The sequence below is a fragment of the Xiphophorus maculatus genome, chromosome 17 (assembly GCF_002775205.1).
Source record: "Xiphophorus maculatus strain JP 163 A chromosome 17, X_maculatus-5.0-male, whole genome shotgun sequence".
Taxonomy (NCBI): Eukaryota; Metazoa; Chordata; class Actinopteri; order Cyprinodontiformes; family Poeciliidae; genus Xiphophorus; species Xiphophorus maculatus.
The window spans coordinates 5695505-5712137 of NC_036459.1; the positions used below are offsets into that span (position 1 = coordinate 5695505).

The 16633-nt window shown below is 39.2% G+C and overlaps 1 protein-coding gene across 12 annotated transcripts in view; it reads right to left on the reverse strand.

Annotated features, from left to right (window-relative positions):
* Positions 1–16633, reverse strand: part of LOC102216858 (ELKS/Rab6-interacting/CAST family member 1-like) — a 124011-nt gene that overhangs the window by 58420 nt on the left and 48958 nt on the right. For 8 of the 12 annotated variants that reach the window (XR_001351224.2, XR_002754256.1, XM_023350076.1 and 5 more), the window contains 3 exons: positions 16198–16209; positions 7464–7599; positions 3567–3698 (listed from right to left, as the gene is read on the reverse strand). Coding sequence is in view for 9 of the 12 variants with exons in the window: in XM_023350076.1 (XP_023205844.1) it covers positions 3567–3698; positions 7464–7599; positions 16198–16209 (280 nt within the window). In the remaining 3 variants the exon portion in view is untranslated. The remainder of the gene's footprint in view (positions 1–3566; positions 3699–7463; positions 7600–16197; positions 16210–16633) is intronic. The other 4 variants (XR_002754257.1, XM_005807422.3, XM_005807421.3 and 1 more) reach the window with 1 other exon arrangement.

The following is a 16633-nucleotide window of genomic DNA, read 5'->3' on the forward strand; positions in this document are numbered from 1 at the left end:
TATTTAGAAAAGAAAAGGGAGGAAAGAAAAGGTTGGAAAATGTGACGCAGAACAATAATCGTGACAGAGTGAGAAAGGAGTGTAATAAGGTAGGAGTGACACGGCCAAGCATGAGAACTGAGGGACTGGAAAGAAGCAAGATGCAGTTTGTGGAAATACTGATTTGCAAACTGTTCCAGACTCAAATTTCTTAGTATATATTGTATTACAATGGATACATTGCTTAGGTTTACTATGAACTCATGTTATGTGTGTATGTATAGATGGATGCAGCTCTGTAAAATACTTGAATCTTTCTCTAGACTCCTCCAGACCGCGTCGGCACAATGGAGACCGCGAGCCCTGTGGACGCTTGTGTTCAAGAATGATTTCAGGTTTATTTTAAGATCAAAACAAGATGAACCACAGGAGAAAGGAGCACCGGGTTCAACAAGTAAAAAATTCTCCGCTTAATAGAAAACGGGAAGCCGAGGAGAGGTATGTCTGTCTCCAGTTTGAGACAGATGGAGTGTGTCACGGCGCTGGCTCGCTGCTGTGTCACACACACGCACACCTTTCTGCGCTCATCGCACATACAGTAGTGACTCATGTCTAGCAGCAAAAGTTTGGTTTATTTTTATGTGGTTCTGGTCAAAAACGTTTGACAGGCAAATCAGGTTCATGGGACGGTCCCACACACACGTGTTGACAGTGCAGTCGAAGAAAAAAGCCGTCTGCTCACCAGTATCGAGTCGGAGTCTGTTTATAAGTGGGACCAGTTTGGCAGCATTTGCATGTGGGAGCCCTTTGAACCAGCCGGCCTCATTAAGGGAGGAAATCGTCTTCTCCTGTCAACGTTTTATGAATCATTATGTGAAAAGTTAATTGCGCTGACGCAGTTGTATAAAAAGGAACTCAAAAATATTTATTTATGATTTACTTGTGCCCACAGAAACGCATTTCCAAAAGCTGGTTTCCATCTGGCTTCTTCTGAATGCGATTCGGGAATGGTCTGTGCTCAGGCTAAACAGCAGGTCGCGCTTCTTTTGGCCATACTTGTCCATTTGCGTTTGAAAAAAAAAAAAAAAGAAGAAGAAGTATCCTTTGTTCTGTTTGCAAATGCTACATAACACACGTGTGTGCGCTTGCTGAAAGGTTGAGTTAGAGTTGTTGACGTTGGGAGAGGACTGCAGCGGGTGTTTGGCTGACATCTCCACTCTTTCACCACAAGCTGACATCTCTGCTCCTTTCTCTTCCATGGGAGCATTTTGAAATAAGGCCTCGTTCTGCCATTAATGGCCTCTGGCCTCCCTAATTGAAGTTGCACTTGCAGCATTTTGATGCATTTTAATATTTCCCAGCCTAAATGATGTGACAGCTTGGCAATCACTGTCGACAAAATTGAACCACGTGGAACAGGGACTTCAATGTGGTGAAACTAATAAAATGTTTTTTTTTACATTCATCCTTTTAAAAGCAGAGAAGAAGCCAACTAGATCACTACCCTGCTGCACAGCGAGTCTGCTTGAGGGCAAAAACTGTCAGCAGCAGGATATTGTTGTTTGGTCCAGCCATGGAAAACAAAAAGATAGAGACCAAAAGAGAATGGTAAAAACTCGGAATCCCAGAAGGTACTGCACTGACCCATTTTCATGCACTGTTCCCTGGGAGGAGGCGTTTCAAAGACAAAAGTATTTTGTAAATAAATTCTTATATGCACAGACGTTGCCTGTTTTTATTCTGTATATGTATGCAGGGCCTGCAGTTTGAAAACCCCAGTTTAGAAATTCACTCCTTCATTTATTATTATTATTTAATACCACATCTCAATAGACAGGAAATCATGAAACATTATTGAAAGATTGAAAATTATTTGGCTTTTTCTTGATAAACTTTGACCTAAACATCTAATTATATTAATAATTGCCTTTTGCACTTAATTAAGAATTTATATTTCTGTCATTTACTGCCGATTATCAAGGTCTTGAAGCAGTAAATTAGCCCCATATCATCACACTGCCACTACCATGTTTGACCATCTGTGTAACTTAGTGTTTCTAAAACGCTGTTAGTTTACAGCCTAAAAAATTTACATTTTGATTTGTTGGTATACAAAACATTTTGGTTAATTTTTGGTAAACATGAGATGGGTGTTTTGAAACTCTCTCATGGATGCCATTTTGCCCAGTTGGTTTCTTATTGCTGAATTATGAACACTGACTTTAACTAGGCCATGTGAGGCCTCCAGAGCTTTAGATGACCCTTTTGGTTATGTTGTGACCTCTTGAATGAGTCACCATTAATTTCTTGGAGTAATTTTTATAAATTCATTCTCATTGCCAGTTTTCAAAATTATATTTGTGGCTAACATTTATATATAAGAAAAAAAAAACTTATAAGAGGGCAAGGTAAGATATATTTACACATTCTCTATAATAAGAGGCAAGTGCACCCATGAAAACTGCTGTTTCTTTTTAGTTGCATCATTACAGCAAAAAGGCAATCCAACCTGTCAAGTGCATCATCTTAAACATGTTTTCTTGTTGTATTGATGTCTTTGAAACTTGACTGGAATTTGAAACAGTGTGTTTGATGTTTTTCAGAAGAAGAAAATGTTTTGCAAGCTGCATTTCACCTTCACACGTCCATGTGACTGCCTTCCCCTGTCCATCGACTCTTTAATTATCTGTCCATCCTCTGCATCATCTGTCTGCGTGAAACTTCTTCTGCAGCGCTGCTCATTAGCACCCACCACGGAGGAGTTTGTGAGGACGCATACCTCCGGAGTAAAACATCTGTTTTCATGGCTGACTTTACACGTCTGTTCAGAAGCTGTCCGGTAAGTAAAGGCCGGCGCAGACGGCAGACATTTAGAGGCAGTAATAACAACAAGAGTCCAGCCGTTTTGCCAACAGCTACAGCAGGCTGCGTTTTTCGTCCTGAGCCTACGCTGTTTTTTAACATCCCCCACTTGTCAAAACCCATCTAGGCAGTGAGGAACATTTCCCATCTCTATGGCATCGTTAAGTCACCGCCGCTCCAGGGAGCGAAACACACAAACACACAAACACACTCCCCGCGGTCTGAGGTTGCATCCACCAAACTCTTCCCTTCTGAGCCTCCCTTTTACCACCGCCCTGAGCTCTCCCACTGTCTCCATTTAGATGAGCTGCATTACGACTTAAAGCGGTTGGCACGCACTCCGTTTGAAAACATGGCCGGTTGTGTGTTGCTGGTGGAAGGGGACAGAATGTAAGCTGTTCTTTAAATAGGTATGTGTTTACCTCGGCTCTAAATGAGGAGTGACTGAGTAAACACGCAGAGCCGCACCTGAAGGGGCTCAGATGGGAGTGGGCGTACTCGTCGCTGCTCCCACTTTTAGTGCGGACGATTTTGAGACTGTCACAGAGCATTTTTGTTTCCGTAATTATTGTTAAGGTGAATTAAATAGCCAAAAAACAACAGAAAAAAAAATGATGGACCGAAATTAGGGAAAAGTTTAGGATAAATGTTGGGTAACACATTTACCATTCAGGGAAAACTCATGCGGCTCAGCAGGCGTTCATATGCGCTTGCACACACATTACCTGCTTCTCGGCATGTGAGCGTGCCTGCTCCTCCTGGGCCAACACCACCTCTCTCTCTGCTGTGATCTGAACGCTTTCCCTCAGCGCTTCCTCCAACTCCTCAATGCGCTCCTCCTTCTGATGGAGGGAGTCCTGCCAAAAGGACGGAAGAAAAAGATAAAATGTTTTGACCATACCTGCATTTATCCACCTGATTTGACATGAGTGTTGCTACCAGAGAAAATCGACAAACGGTTAGACACGTAAAAATCCAATCCTTTTAGGATCTGTGAATGCACCATACCCAAGTGTTTGCATGGAGTTTGCATATAAAAGTATTTCATGTGAGTAAATGACTTAAATGTCCTTCTGATCAATTTAGCATCAGAAAGATGCTGAATTGATAAAATGACCTTTGACAAAGGAGTTTGTTTTCTATGGCGTCATGTTGGCTGTTTGTGCTGCTGGACATCTTGTTCATCTGTTTGTGGTTTGTTTGGTACCCGACATTTTTGAACAATGCTGTAGCTGCATAAGGGGCATTTCGTCAAATTAGCAAAGGCTGAATGTGTTGCAGAGGAGTTGCTTTTTAAGCTTTCAGCCTCTCTTTAAAAGAAACACACACACACACACACACACAGTTTGTGTTTACAGCTAGTCATGCCTATTGTGCTAATTCTTATTATGAGAAACAAGAAGCTCCAGGTTTCACAGAAACAAAGCGTGTTGGGTACCTTTCAGATAAACTCATTTTCCCAACAAAGCATTTTGTCACATTATGTAAAGGGTCAAGACAGAGCCTCTAAGATAATGTTTCTCTAATGTATAACGTACATATTTAAATTTCACCATAATAGTTTAACATATCAAAATAAACCTGATAAAATTAACACTGTATGATTTTTTTGTGATAATCTAAATATAATGTCTTAATTCATGCTGATGTCACCTTCTACACTCGTTGGCACCCTTCAGTAATAAACTAATGATTTCTCTATATTCTCATTTTTAAAGTTGGAGTTACGAACAGGTCAGCTGCAGATACAACTTTATAAATCTCCACTGTTATTTAACATCAGAAAGTTGAGCAACATGTTTTTCCATGTTGCTCAACATAGAAAAGAACCAGCTCTGATTTGATAAACAGCCCTAATCGTGCAATTATCATCTAGAAACATCTCGATCTCGACCGTAGCAAAGATTAACCAAATAAGAGCCCTACTGACCTCTAAATGTGTTATTTCTACCTACACCAAAACATTATGTAAATGAATGGTCAACAGCAGCTGAGGATACTCCACCCTGGTGCAGCGATCTGCCAAATGAGTTGTTTTTAACCAAAGGGAGGCATTCAGTTGAGTTGGTGGTCCGTCAGTGGGACTCGAGAGACATTTGTGTTTACACTGCTACAAGAAAGTGACCATAATATGCACTGAGGACCACCTCTGAATGCGGTCCAAATGACTGGAACTCAAAGAATCCAAAATGTGTCTCGGGTACAGTCACACGGGCAATTAAGAGATTTCAAGTCAACTTTGATCGGCTCGCCCAGGACACATGTTCATGCCAGATGTGCACAGGGCCCAAAGTGTACCTCAGGTGGAAGGGAGTTAGTTGTAAAACGGGACACATTATGGTCTGTGGATTTTTCCCTTCCTTTCAGAGTGTGATGTAGCTTTATGAGCATTTGAAGCATCTGCGGGCGCAAAGAGCACAACTCCCAGAACAAAGGCAGCTGCAGTTAACGGTTACATGTATGTCCAGTTTTAACAAGCTGGTATTATTTCCCCAGGTCTTAGAAAAACATCTGCGATATCGTGTGGATAAAACACAACAGGACCATGGTTTAACGACTGTTTTCTTTGCATCAGATTCAGAGGACTTAGTGAAAGACTTGTACCTGAAGACAACCATGTGGATTTCAAGGTAAATTCAAATGTTCACAGCTCATATTGTTAAATTCACTTGTTATTTCATGAATTTCTATTTGTTTTAGTCCTGATCCGAGTTGGGGAAGATGTCTTTTATAAAATATGACAGATTTAGACCCATGATCAAATCAGATTTTAAGTATCATGCTGCGGGTAGATATTATTTATTTGAATCAGAAATAGTTATGCTAAACAGGGGGTCTTCAAATCCGGTGTCCTATGACTTTTAAATGCGTCCCTGGTCCAACACACCTGAATCAAATATCACATCCTCAGTATCCAATTAAGTTCTCCAGAATCCCACTAATGACTTGTTTATTTGAGTTAAAGCAGAGACAAATCTAAACACTGACACACAGGACCTGGATTTGAAGACTTCTGCACTAGGCCACGAATAGACTAAAGTAAATAATTTAAACCGCTGGGTGTCATAATTAATATGAAATGCCCCTTTGGCAGATCTGAGTTTGCATACTGACATAGTCAGCTGCCACATTCAGTACCTGAAAAACTTGGGTACTGTTCTTCGGGTACCGGTTCATGCCCTTATTGTTGCTTATGAAATAATAAGGCTACAAAAATACAAAATGGTGAAGAAGCGTACTAACTAGGCCCCAGCCAGGTGTCTTCAGAGATATTTGCACACAAGATGAAAAAAACAAACAAAAAAAAACATTTGATTAAAATGTACACGTTGTATTGGTGTGGTTCACTTCCACATTGCAGTGAACCTAAGGGACAATGTCACACAAGAAGCTGGCCACTGTGAGCAGCATTGGAGACCCTCATCCCTTATCAGCCTTGAATTATTCTGATCACAAACAGAGCTTAGAGAAATCACCACATGGAGTTCCCATAAATTTCCAATGAAAAAAGATCTATTTTCTTCTTGCTGGGGAGCTGACTTTGCAGGGTAAATTAGATATGAATGAATAAGTGATGGGGGCAGGGAGGACGAAGAACGATGAGGCATTACAGTGGCCATGAGCAAACCTCCAGAACATCTCAACGCATGTGCTGTGAATCTGAATCCGCAGCGAGCCAACATTACTTGGTGTCTGACTATGCACAGTACGGTGGAATTTATTTGGAACAAAGCCGGCTCTTATTGCATCGAATTAAATTTACAGTCCTGCTTTGTTACCATCTGCAGGGTTGTTTAGGTTATGGATACTGGCTCGGAACCGGCACATACACACAAAAGCTCTGGTTGTAACCGCTGCGGTCTCGTGTGTCTCAGTGACTCACATCGACTCATCATCCAACCACATGCACACACAGCAAATGACAGTTTCTTAACAACTTAAACCAAATCAACCATAGCTAAAGGGTGCATAAGCTTGTTCACACAAAACACACACACACACACCCACCCCGACAGTTTTCATCTGCCTATAATCAGCGAACCAATGAGGTTAGCAATTACTGGAAGAGAAGAGCGAGGATGAGGAGGGAAAACAGGCTGAAGGATGTCAGGGGAAGCCGGGAAGAAATTTAAGGTGAAAGGGCGAAGTTAAATGAGAAAGAAGCAGAAGAAAACCTACTATCTTCAGCTATATGAAGAAAACCACACAAAATCATCACACCGCATACGGCTCCTATCTCGGGTGACTTGATGGACCCAGCAAACAATTAGGAAATGCTCTCCGACCACAAAGAAGCTTTTTAAAACCCAAAAAGCATTAATTTCATTTCCCCCCCCTCTCTCTGCTTTAATCTGCTCTCATTTTTCTACTCATCACTTCCCTCTTCTCCATCTTCTATCGGCTCCCCCTGCCAATTATCCACCTTGGCTTCCCCTTCTCACATGTTCTCAGCTGAGAGCTGCAGTGTGTGAGAGTGAGTGTGTTTGACATTGCCTCGGGCTGCTCTGTATCACGTTATGACAACATGGTGTTGTTGTAGCAGAAGTTACTCAAAGGACACAAAGAAAAACTTTTCTCCACCTTCCCGAAGCTCCCCGCCTCGCCTCTACCGCTTTCCTCACCTTTATTTGCTGAGAACTTTCGTTGAGGTTGTCCTCCCGCTTCTTGGCGTCCTCCATCAGCTGGGCATTTCGATTCTTTTCCAGCTGCTCTTTGTGTTTCAGGTTGGCGACCTTCTTCGATTGGTCCTTAATTTGCCTGGAAAAACACGGGACAACTGTGAGTTTATGAGTGACTTCTTTATTTTATTGGTTGATGATTTAAAAGCCGACCTCACTGAAGCAAATATAGATTAGATAATAGCTCACAACGTGAGTTATTATTTCAAACTGTGCCAAGACAAGAGCCTCCAATAATTCTTCCTGATTTGCTTTTTGAGTCGGAGTGATCTTCCACCAAAGTACGCTATGCTTCGTTAGACAGTTGTTTTCCTTGTACAGCTGCAAAGACTTAAACATTTTCTACACTCATTTTTCAATTATTATTATCACAGTCTTGCTAAGCCATTAAAAATGAACATGTAGATCATTCATACCTAAAATAAGCTCACCCCAATAAATAAGATTTTTGTTTTTTCAAACGAGAATAATAATAAAAAAAAACAAACTCATGGTGCATTTATGTTCAGTCTCGTAAGCAAAATTCAGTGCCACTTTTCAGAAGTCAGCCTGTAAATTAATTTCAGCATGACTGCAGGCCTCAGAGGTTTCTAAGAGAAGTGAACAAACGTCATGGAGACCAAGCAAGACAGGAGACAGGTTATGGAGAAAGTTGCGGACATGTTTAAAGCAAAGTTAGGACAAATATCCAAGCTTTTAACATCTCAAGGACAGCTGCTCAGTTCCCAACATGGCCAAGAACCATTACGTGCCCATTTATGGTCCCTTTAGGCATGTAATTGGGACCACCCATTTCAAAAGCTGTCAAGTGTCACTGCCCTTATGCTTTCCATGTGCTAGTTAAAGTCTCGTTGTAATTAGGAAATGCAGCCACTAGGGTGCAGTTCCCTCTAGATGTGGAGGAAAGTTTCAGAACGTAAACATGAAAAAACGTAATTAGGCCGTGATCATTTTCATTCTCAGAAAGAGGTGCAGGAGATGGGCGATCTTAGTTAGATAGATCGTGGCATTTGGGTGGAGACCTTATGTCATTTCATGGTTAATTTTTGCGGATTTCATAGGACCTAAAATATTTTTTAAAATGCTCACACTCTCCATTCAGTCTGACAGAGATTGAGCTGTTTTATCAAAAGCGGATGAGTAAAATTGTCTGCTGGTAGAGACGAGCACCAAATGATACAACTGTATTAAAAGTTGGTTTTACAAAGTATTGAGTCAGCAGGGCAGAATCAAATACACGGTTATCACATTTCTACTGATTAAAAAATGCTTCCAACATCGTTTTCTTTCTACTTCACAAAAACGGACTATTTTGTGTTGATCTATTTCATAAAATCTCCCCCAAAACATGTTAAAGACTGCTGCTGAAACATAAAACAGTGAAAATGTTCCAGGGTTATAAAAACATTTGCAAGGATCTAAAGTAATAAAATTGTTGCTTAAATAGTGACACGCTGAAATATATGGTCAAGAAATTATAACGGTGCAGCAGAAATCTGTGCAACCCAATGCTCCACTAAATACCCCCGGGTCGATATAACGTCAAAATCAGTAAAGGAATTTGGTGAAAAGCTATTAATCAACGACGAGATGACATTTCTGATGTCTGCACAGCGGGAAGCAGGAGGGTCTTGTCGCACAAGGATTACCGAGTGTCGGGAAGCAGGGTTTAAATCATCACGGCGAAAATGAAGGAGACTGAGCGGAGCAGTAAAAGAGCGGGAAGAGCAGAAAAGTTATTCCTTGCGGGAGATCCCGGCTTTGCAACGTGGAGAAAGAGTTTAATCCCTGTTTAAGACGCCTGGAAGCCATTGTGGCTGTGTCACAGAGCTATCAGATAACACAGCAGCTTTACTTGATCAGGACCTCTCATACATTCCAGACATCTACGCAGGCACGAATGTGGAAGAAATAAAACCTAATAACATCCACTGAATCATAACACAAAGGAAAACCCAAGAAATGTTACTTGAAAAAATACCGACATGACTGCAGGCTAGGTAGTTCCTGTGTCCATGACAACACCAAGTCTTTCTGCTCTGTGGACTTTTATATACATATGTGTTTATGTACAAAAATTATTCCCAACATCAGCAATGTTTTCAGACACACTGATAATCCTTTGTAGACACGGGGAGAGGAGGGGGAAATTCACATAGCACTCTGTAGTTCATCCCCATTCCTAAAGCAGTTTTCACTGAAACACCAAGACACACATATGTATTAACAGCAACAGGTGCAGAAAATAATCGGCAACTGGCCAAAGTTGCTGGTCAACGATTAAGAAAAAAATGATCACAGGAGGCTCTGTATTCTTCACATCTGTAAGAAAAACATCTCATGTCAAGGAGTCGTCTCATGTTTGAGATGACATCTCTACACCAACACTTGAAGAGGAAGTATTGAAAGTAGAGCTACAGATTGTGAAACCCTAAGCAGCGATTTAACCCTTTAACCGATTCATTTAAAGGTCAAAGCAGTTAGTCACTTGATAAATGAATAAAAAGGGTCCTTATTCTGAGTTTTTATCGCAAGATGTTACTTTAGTCTCCTCTCACCCTCTCATCATAAGAAACATAAAGTTAAATTTACAGGTTACGTTACACCTGAGTCTGTATGGGGTATGAATAGTTTCTGACTCTTTATTTGGATGATAAACAATGTTAAGGACTCAAGAACCAGTCAAGATTTTAGAAAGAATCAGACATCTTTTCTCTTTTCATAAGTCCAAACATTGTTTTTTATATTTGTTGAAAATGTTTTTGTGTTTTTCCATCTAATATATTAATTTGAACCGCTACATAAAAACTATGACATTGCATTTATAGTATTTAAATATCACGAAATCTCGTGCTGCAAGGTTTTGTTACAACTTTAGTACACAGTGAATGTTTTGGGGTTTTTCTCTCTCTCTCTTTGGGGCTAATTTTAGGAGCAGATCTGCCTTTGGATGCCATTTCAGAACTGAACTCTGATTCTTCCATATCCAACATGAACAAATGGCTTCTTGAATTTGCTCCCGTGTTATTTGTCACAGAAAGTGTAAACAGGTTTGAAATTTCATATGACCTTCGAGTCTCAACATATCTCAGATTTACTCTTAGACCTAACCATCTTTGAAAGTGCTTTTAGTTCACTTTACTCAGTGCACAGCAAAAAAAAAAGATAAATGTATTCAAATATATAACTATTTTATTACAAGCCTTTGCTTTCATCTTCCTTGTCTGTGTAAGCCATAAACTGCCTTCTAAAGTTACTCAAAGTAACAGGAGTAATCCATCAAGTGGCTTTTATATCAATATCGCTGCCAGAAAAGTTGAGAAATGATACTGGCAAAAAAGGGTAGCATAAAATCTGTTTGCTAAGAGGTCCAGAGGGCCTAATTCCAAATGGTCCTGAGATATCTGGGAGAAGAGAAAATGAAAAGCACAGATGAAGCCAAAACTGCTCAGCCACACCTGCATGTTCAAAGCTCGCAAAATAATCATCAGGGGTTGTGTGTGTGCGCATTTAAGTTTCTAACTTATAGGTTTGCGTTTTTGGAAGAGCCGTGTGCAGCTCTTGCGTTTACATCCAAAACTGAGTTCAAATGTTAAGCGAGAACGCAGATGTAGTAAGTGAGCTCTCTCGTTTGTTATTTTGTTCCCTTTGTTAGGCCATGATTTTAGCTTCCATGTTCAGTAACTGTGGGATACGGTTATTTCAATATTTGGGGTTCAGTTTTGTCCTATACGCCCTGCCTGCGTGTAACAGGTCATAAACAGGCAGGAATGTTCCTATTGGAGGATTTCCAGGAAGCCCCAAACATCTGGTTGGAACGCTGAGGTTTCCTAACTCCACGCTACATTTGCTGTATATATATATTTATATATATGAGTGTATAGGCAAGTGGAAAACAATTTTCCCATCGACTCAACACTCTCTTTCATACACTCTTTCTGCTTTCACACTTTTTTTTCTTACTTTTTAAGGACAATGAGCATTTGTTTAAATACTAGCCTGGATTATTTTGATATATTTTTAAGCTCACCTGAACTGGCTGTTTTGACCCACTTTTCAAATCAATTTCCTTGAAAGTTTTGGCATAAAGTCAGACAGTGACTGAACTCCCTCAACTGAGGAACCAGCGATCTGCAGGTCAAAAACTAAACATTTTCAAACTAAACTAACCAATCGCCCTCCAAACAAGAAATTTGTTTTCCTTTTTGTGATTAATGTACATTTATTTGTCCCAAAGCATAAAACTTCATGCTTTAAATAACACAGTGGTAGCAGTGCAAACCAAGTGGGGTGTAAGGCTAGCCATTCCGACTAATATTTTCTAATAAGGTAGTTAAATGCGCCAGTAGGAGTTTATAGATCCCATTAGACACCAAATACACGCCACCAGACGCTCAAGTAGAGGCACACCAGATGAGAAGACGGGCGCACCGAAATAAAGCACTTTTCTCCTGCATGTGTGTCACTTCTATAATAGGATAAAAGTTCAAATAAACACTTTAACCCTGTATTTCTTTTTATTAAGCTTAATGTGCACAGAAGTCATATTAAATGAAAGGTTGGGTGGGAACCGTGGGCTTTAAGGGTTATTGCCTTCGATTTTTCTGAAATATGTGAATGTTATGAATTATAACTTCAAAGTAAAAATTGAACAGCTTAATTTAAAAGTTACTGATGATTTTAAGTTCCTACCTAAGGCCTGAAGACATTCATATAATGAGATTGGCATATTGGCTTGTCACATGCCTGAAGTAATTCTTGCATCATTCTTTAAATGAAATGTAATGCTTCATTTTTTTAAATTTATGATCTCCGAGTTTCCTGCTGAAATCTATTTTCTTATATAGTGTAACAGATGTTTGGTCCCTGTTACTGTTTTACTGTGATACACAACCCAAACAGAACTGTTTATACTTACAAACATGTTGAAAATAACACTTCTCTGATAGGAATAAACTTTCACTGGAGCTGCTTTTCTTTTTTTTCAGGTAGCACTGCCCTTTAAACCCAGTGGCCCCGTTCATCTGTAGCCCACTGCTTCAAAGTTGAATATGCAAAATATTTGCTTCTTTCCTCCTGCAAAAATAATTTTGAGACAACTGAAGCTAATCGCCGGAGGAACCGGAATTACAGGAGAATTTCCCGAACCGCAACGCTGTAAACACAACATGGGAACCTGCACACACAGAGGCAAAGAGCAAACATGCACGGCGAAGCGTTTTCCCGACGCATGGAGAGAGTTTCTCTGGGTCGGACCACACACAAAAACCAAACTCACACATAACACAACGCAAACACCCAATATCTATGTGCCAAGATTCACACAGATGTAAACACATACTGTACAAACAACATGGGATCCTTAGTAAATATATAACATGTGCTAAGATTAACCCACACTGGTATACTTGTTAACCGTCTTTAGCTTTTTGGAATTAAATCCCTTCAAAACACATAAAAACACATTTGGAGTCGAATACAGAAAACATAAAAAAAACACACACACTAAACTTCATGGCAGTGAAAAATACAGATTATTGCTTTTAATTAGCAGGAAGACACACGTGCAATCTGAGAAATTTCAGTAAACTTTCCAACCGCCCTCATTAGCATGCTGCTCATACTCGGGCAGCCACATAAAGGTGATATTAATATTACATTTGGACTCCTGTATAAATATTTGATCAAAAAATGCTTGTGGGCCTCATGTATGTTTACTGCTAGTAGTTCGCCCAAAATTAACATCAAGCATTTCCTTTTAACCACAGGGAACTCGGTACTTCCTTTGGAAAAAAAAGAAAAAGGAGGAAAATATGAATTTGGCTTTCTCGTTATAGAAAAAGAAGATTATAAACCATGATTCAAAGCATAATAAATACATCTTACCAACTATAAAGTGTGGTAATAAACCTTACAAAAAAATTTTAGAGATAAAGAAGAAAACAACTTGCTATATAAATTCATTAATGACCGTAGAAAAGAGATTAGGAGTAAATAAATTAGTGCTGGCCACATTTATTGACACTCCTAGTAAAGATACGGGAGAACTCTTAAAAAAAATTATATTTAATTTTAGTAACAAAAACTGACACTCAAAATTAAACAACAAATTCATTGGCACCCCAGCAATCCTCTTGAAACAAATTTAAGAGCAATCTAAAATGTAAATTTTATGATTACCCGATTTTTCAGTAATTCTTCTCAGTAATTCACAACTTTTCTTCTGTTTTTCTTGGGTATAAATATAGCAGAAAATGTTTTTATTTTGTTTGTTTTGTATTTGGAGTAACCCCTCAAAATGGGAAGGATGAATAAACATAAGGTAGTCGTCCATATATCTGTATAAATCCAGAAAAATCTACAAGAAAACATCTGCTCTTCTTAACTTCCCCAAATATCAAGCAAGCAACCGAGACTAACAAGACTGGAAAAATCCAAGTTTACCTTGCTACCAAGCACAGTAATGTAATGAAGCTAGTAGAAATCATAAAAACCCAAAAATCTAATGTTTGATAACTGCGGGGAGGATTGGCATCCTTGGATCAACACATTTCTAAATCAGTCATTAAATAATATTTAGGTCCTTTCCTTTGTAAATCCATTATCTCATCTTCAGAATGTCATGTTAAAGATTCTGTCTCAGCTTCTTGTTTTGCTTTTATCGTTCAGCAACAGATAAATGTAATCTAGATTTGTTCTGTACAGATGCACTTAGGAAATATTTGCTGCCTCTGTCCACACAGAATTTCTCTAAAAGTCGGATTTTTCTGTGCCAATGAAATAGCACAGACACAGAAAACAACAGTTTCGCTTTTTAATACAGTTTTGTTGCATATTTGATTCACTATCTTAGATTATTATCCCAAAGCTGTGAAATAAAATATATTTGGGGGTAAATATTGTTTACACGGGGAACAAAGACAAGAACATTCAGGTTTTCTACACAGCAAATCGCAATTTTGCCTTGGACACCAAAATGACTGGAGTCTGCTCTGACTTCACATATTAAATAACAACAAAGTACTTTTAATTGCATGCAAAACGAAAAAAAAAACAAGGTTGATTAGATTGTGATGTTAAAGTAAAAAAAGAAGCAATGAGCAGCGTGAATTCCACTACAGACTTTTACTTTTGAACCAACAAAAGCTTTTTCATTCCCTTTAAAAGTGTGAGTGAATTTAATGAGTTAAATCTCAGCAGCTTTCAGCGCTTTGGGGTTTTCAACTAATTGCTGCCAAATTCATTCTCAGATGTGTTCTTGTACATGCGTGCAGCACAAAACAACAACAATAATAATAATAAAAAAAGCACTATGCTTATTTTTTGATAGCGTGAGCGGGCCTATACTTGCTGTCATCCAAAAGCTGACAAATCCCTGCACAACCTCAACGCTCAGGACCTCCACTAGATCAAACACACAAGCACACAAACAAAGAGAAGCCCTGCAATCCCATTTTAAGCTCTGGAAACCTTGAAGTCAGACATTTGCAGAGTTTCTCAGCTCAGATCAAAACCAGAAATAGAAAATACAGAAGAGAGGAAGAAAAAAAAAAAACTCTCTCTGTCATCTAGCAGAAAGTGAGATTGTACTAACTTTTTTGTTTGCTTTTTTTTCCCTTTCTGTAGCGGAATCACAAAGCTGCAGAAAACCGGCAATGAAAAGGCAGACAAGATGCCAGGAGACTCATGCCGTTAGAAGTTGGTGAAATAAAAAAATTAAAAAAAAGAAACAGCAAAGGAAGAGCTGGTACTGTGGATATTTAACAACACGTCTGAGTGCACAAAACAGTCAGACCAGGAGATTTATGTAAAAACCAGAAGGAAGAAGTGGTTATTATGTGGTTGATTGCAATGTGTAGGTCAGAAAGTTTATAGGATTTTGATATGTCTATGAAATAGGAGCATATTCAGACCCCAGATATCGCACTGAAATGTCATTAGATGGTGACCACTGGAGAGGAGATGGAAGTCCCTAAAAGTCAAAGAAAATTTCAGCTCTTACTTGTAAATGATGCTCTTATATTACAGTATTTCTATGAATATCAGGCAGCAGAAATTTCCAACCAGAAAAATGAAGATAAATCACATGTTAACTTGAGGATTACACGCTGTGCAGAACTCATACCAATCAGTCTTAATGTGGATGTTTTCAAGTATCTTTAAAAAAGAAAAGCTAAAAACCTACTTTTAATATATAAAAAAAAATATTTCATAATATAAATTTACCTGTTTTAATAAAAGAAATAATAGTTGTGAGCTGAGATACAAGGCAAGATAAGAACCTGTCCACAAAGACAAAGGCTTTATCAAATGTAACCATGTTATTAACTATAACTATATGAACCTTTTTTTTTTTTTGGTAAAAACTGCAGATATCGATGTTAAAATTCTAAAATGCTGAAGAGACCAGGGCAGGTGTTATATAACACAGAGAGAGGAAGAGACAACAATGTTTCCTGTTCAAAAAGGCAGCGATGTGACAGAGAGAGTGAAGAACAAGTCAAGGTGTCTCCTTCAAAGACATGAAAGACATGACGAGAATTATTAGACGCTGACTTTATGACAGAGTGAAAGAGTGTCTCTATGCAAGGACACGCAGTATGACAACGAAGGAGAGAGATGAAAAAAAAACGCAGGGAGACGGGCTTTGGAAGAAAGATAGGCGTGCGGTACTAACCTTGAGGCAAGACTGGGTAGCGCAGCAGAAAACGTGGCATCATAAAGATAAAAGAAAGACAGAGAAAAGGAAAAGGGAAAGGTGAGAGAGGGGAAAGAAGAGTTGAGCACTGGGTTAGCCGGCTTGATCAATCTTCAAAGAACAGGAAAGACAGCAGAGCTGAGAGAGAAATATCATTAACCAAAGAGAGACAACTGACGGACATTTATAGAAAGAGACAGACACGACTGGGCAGACAGACAGGCAGACAGACAGGCAGGCAGGCAGGAAGGCAGGCAGACAGACACCAGATAGCTTCTTGCTCTATTTTGTAAATTAACATTTAAGTAATAAGAGCCCTACTTTCCTCAAATCACCCCTACACCAATAAAACTGCAGTAAATTAGCCAATCAAAGCATGAGATGGGTCCAAGTTCAATATTATTATTTCTTGAAT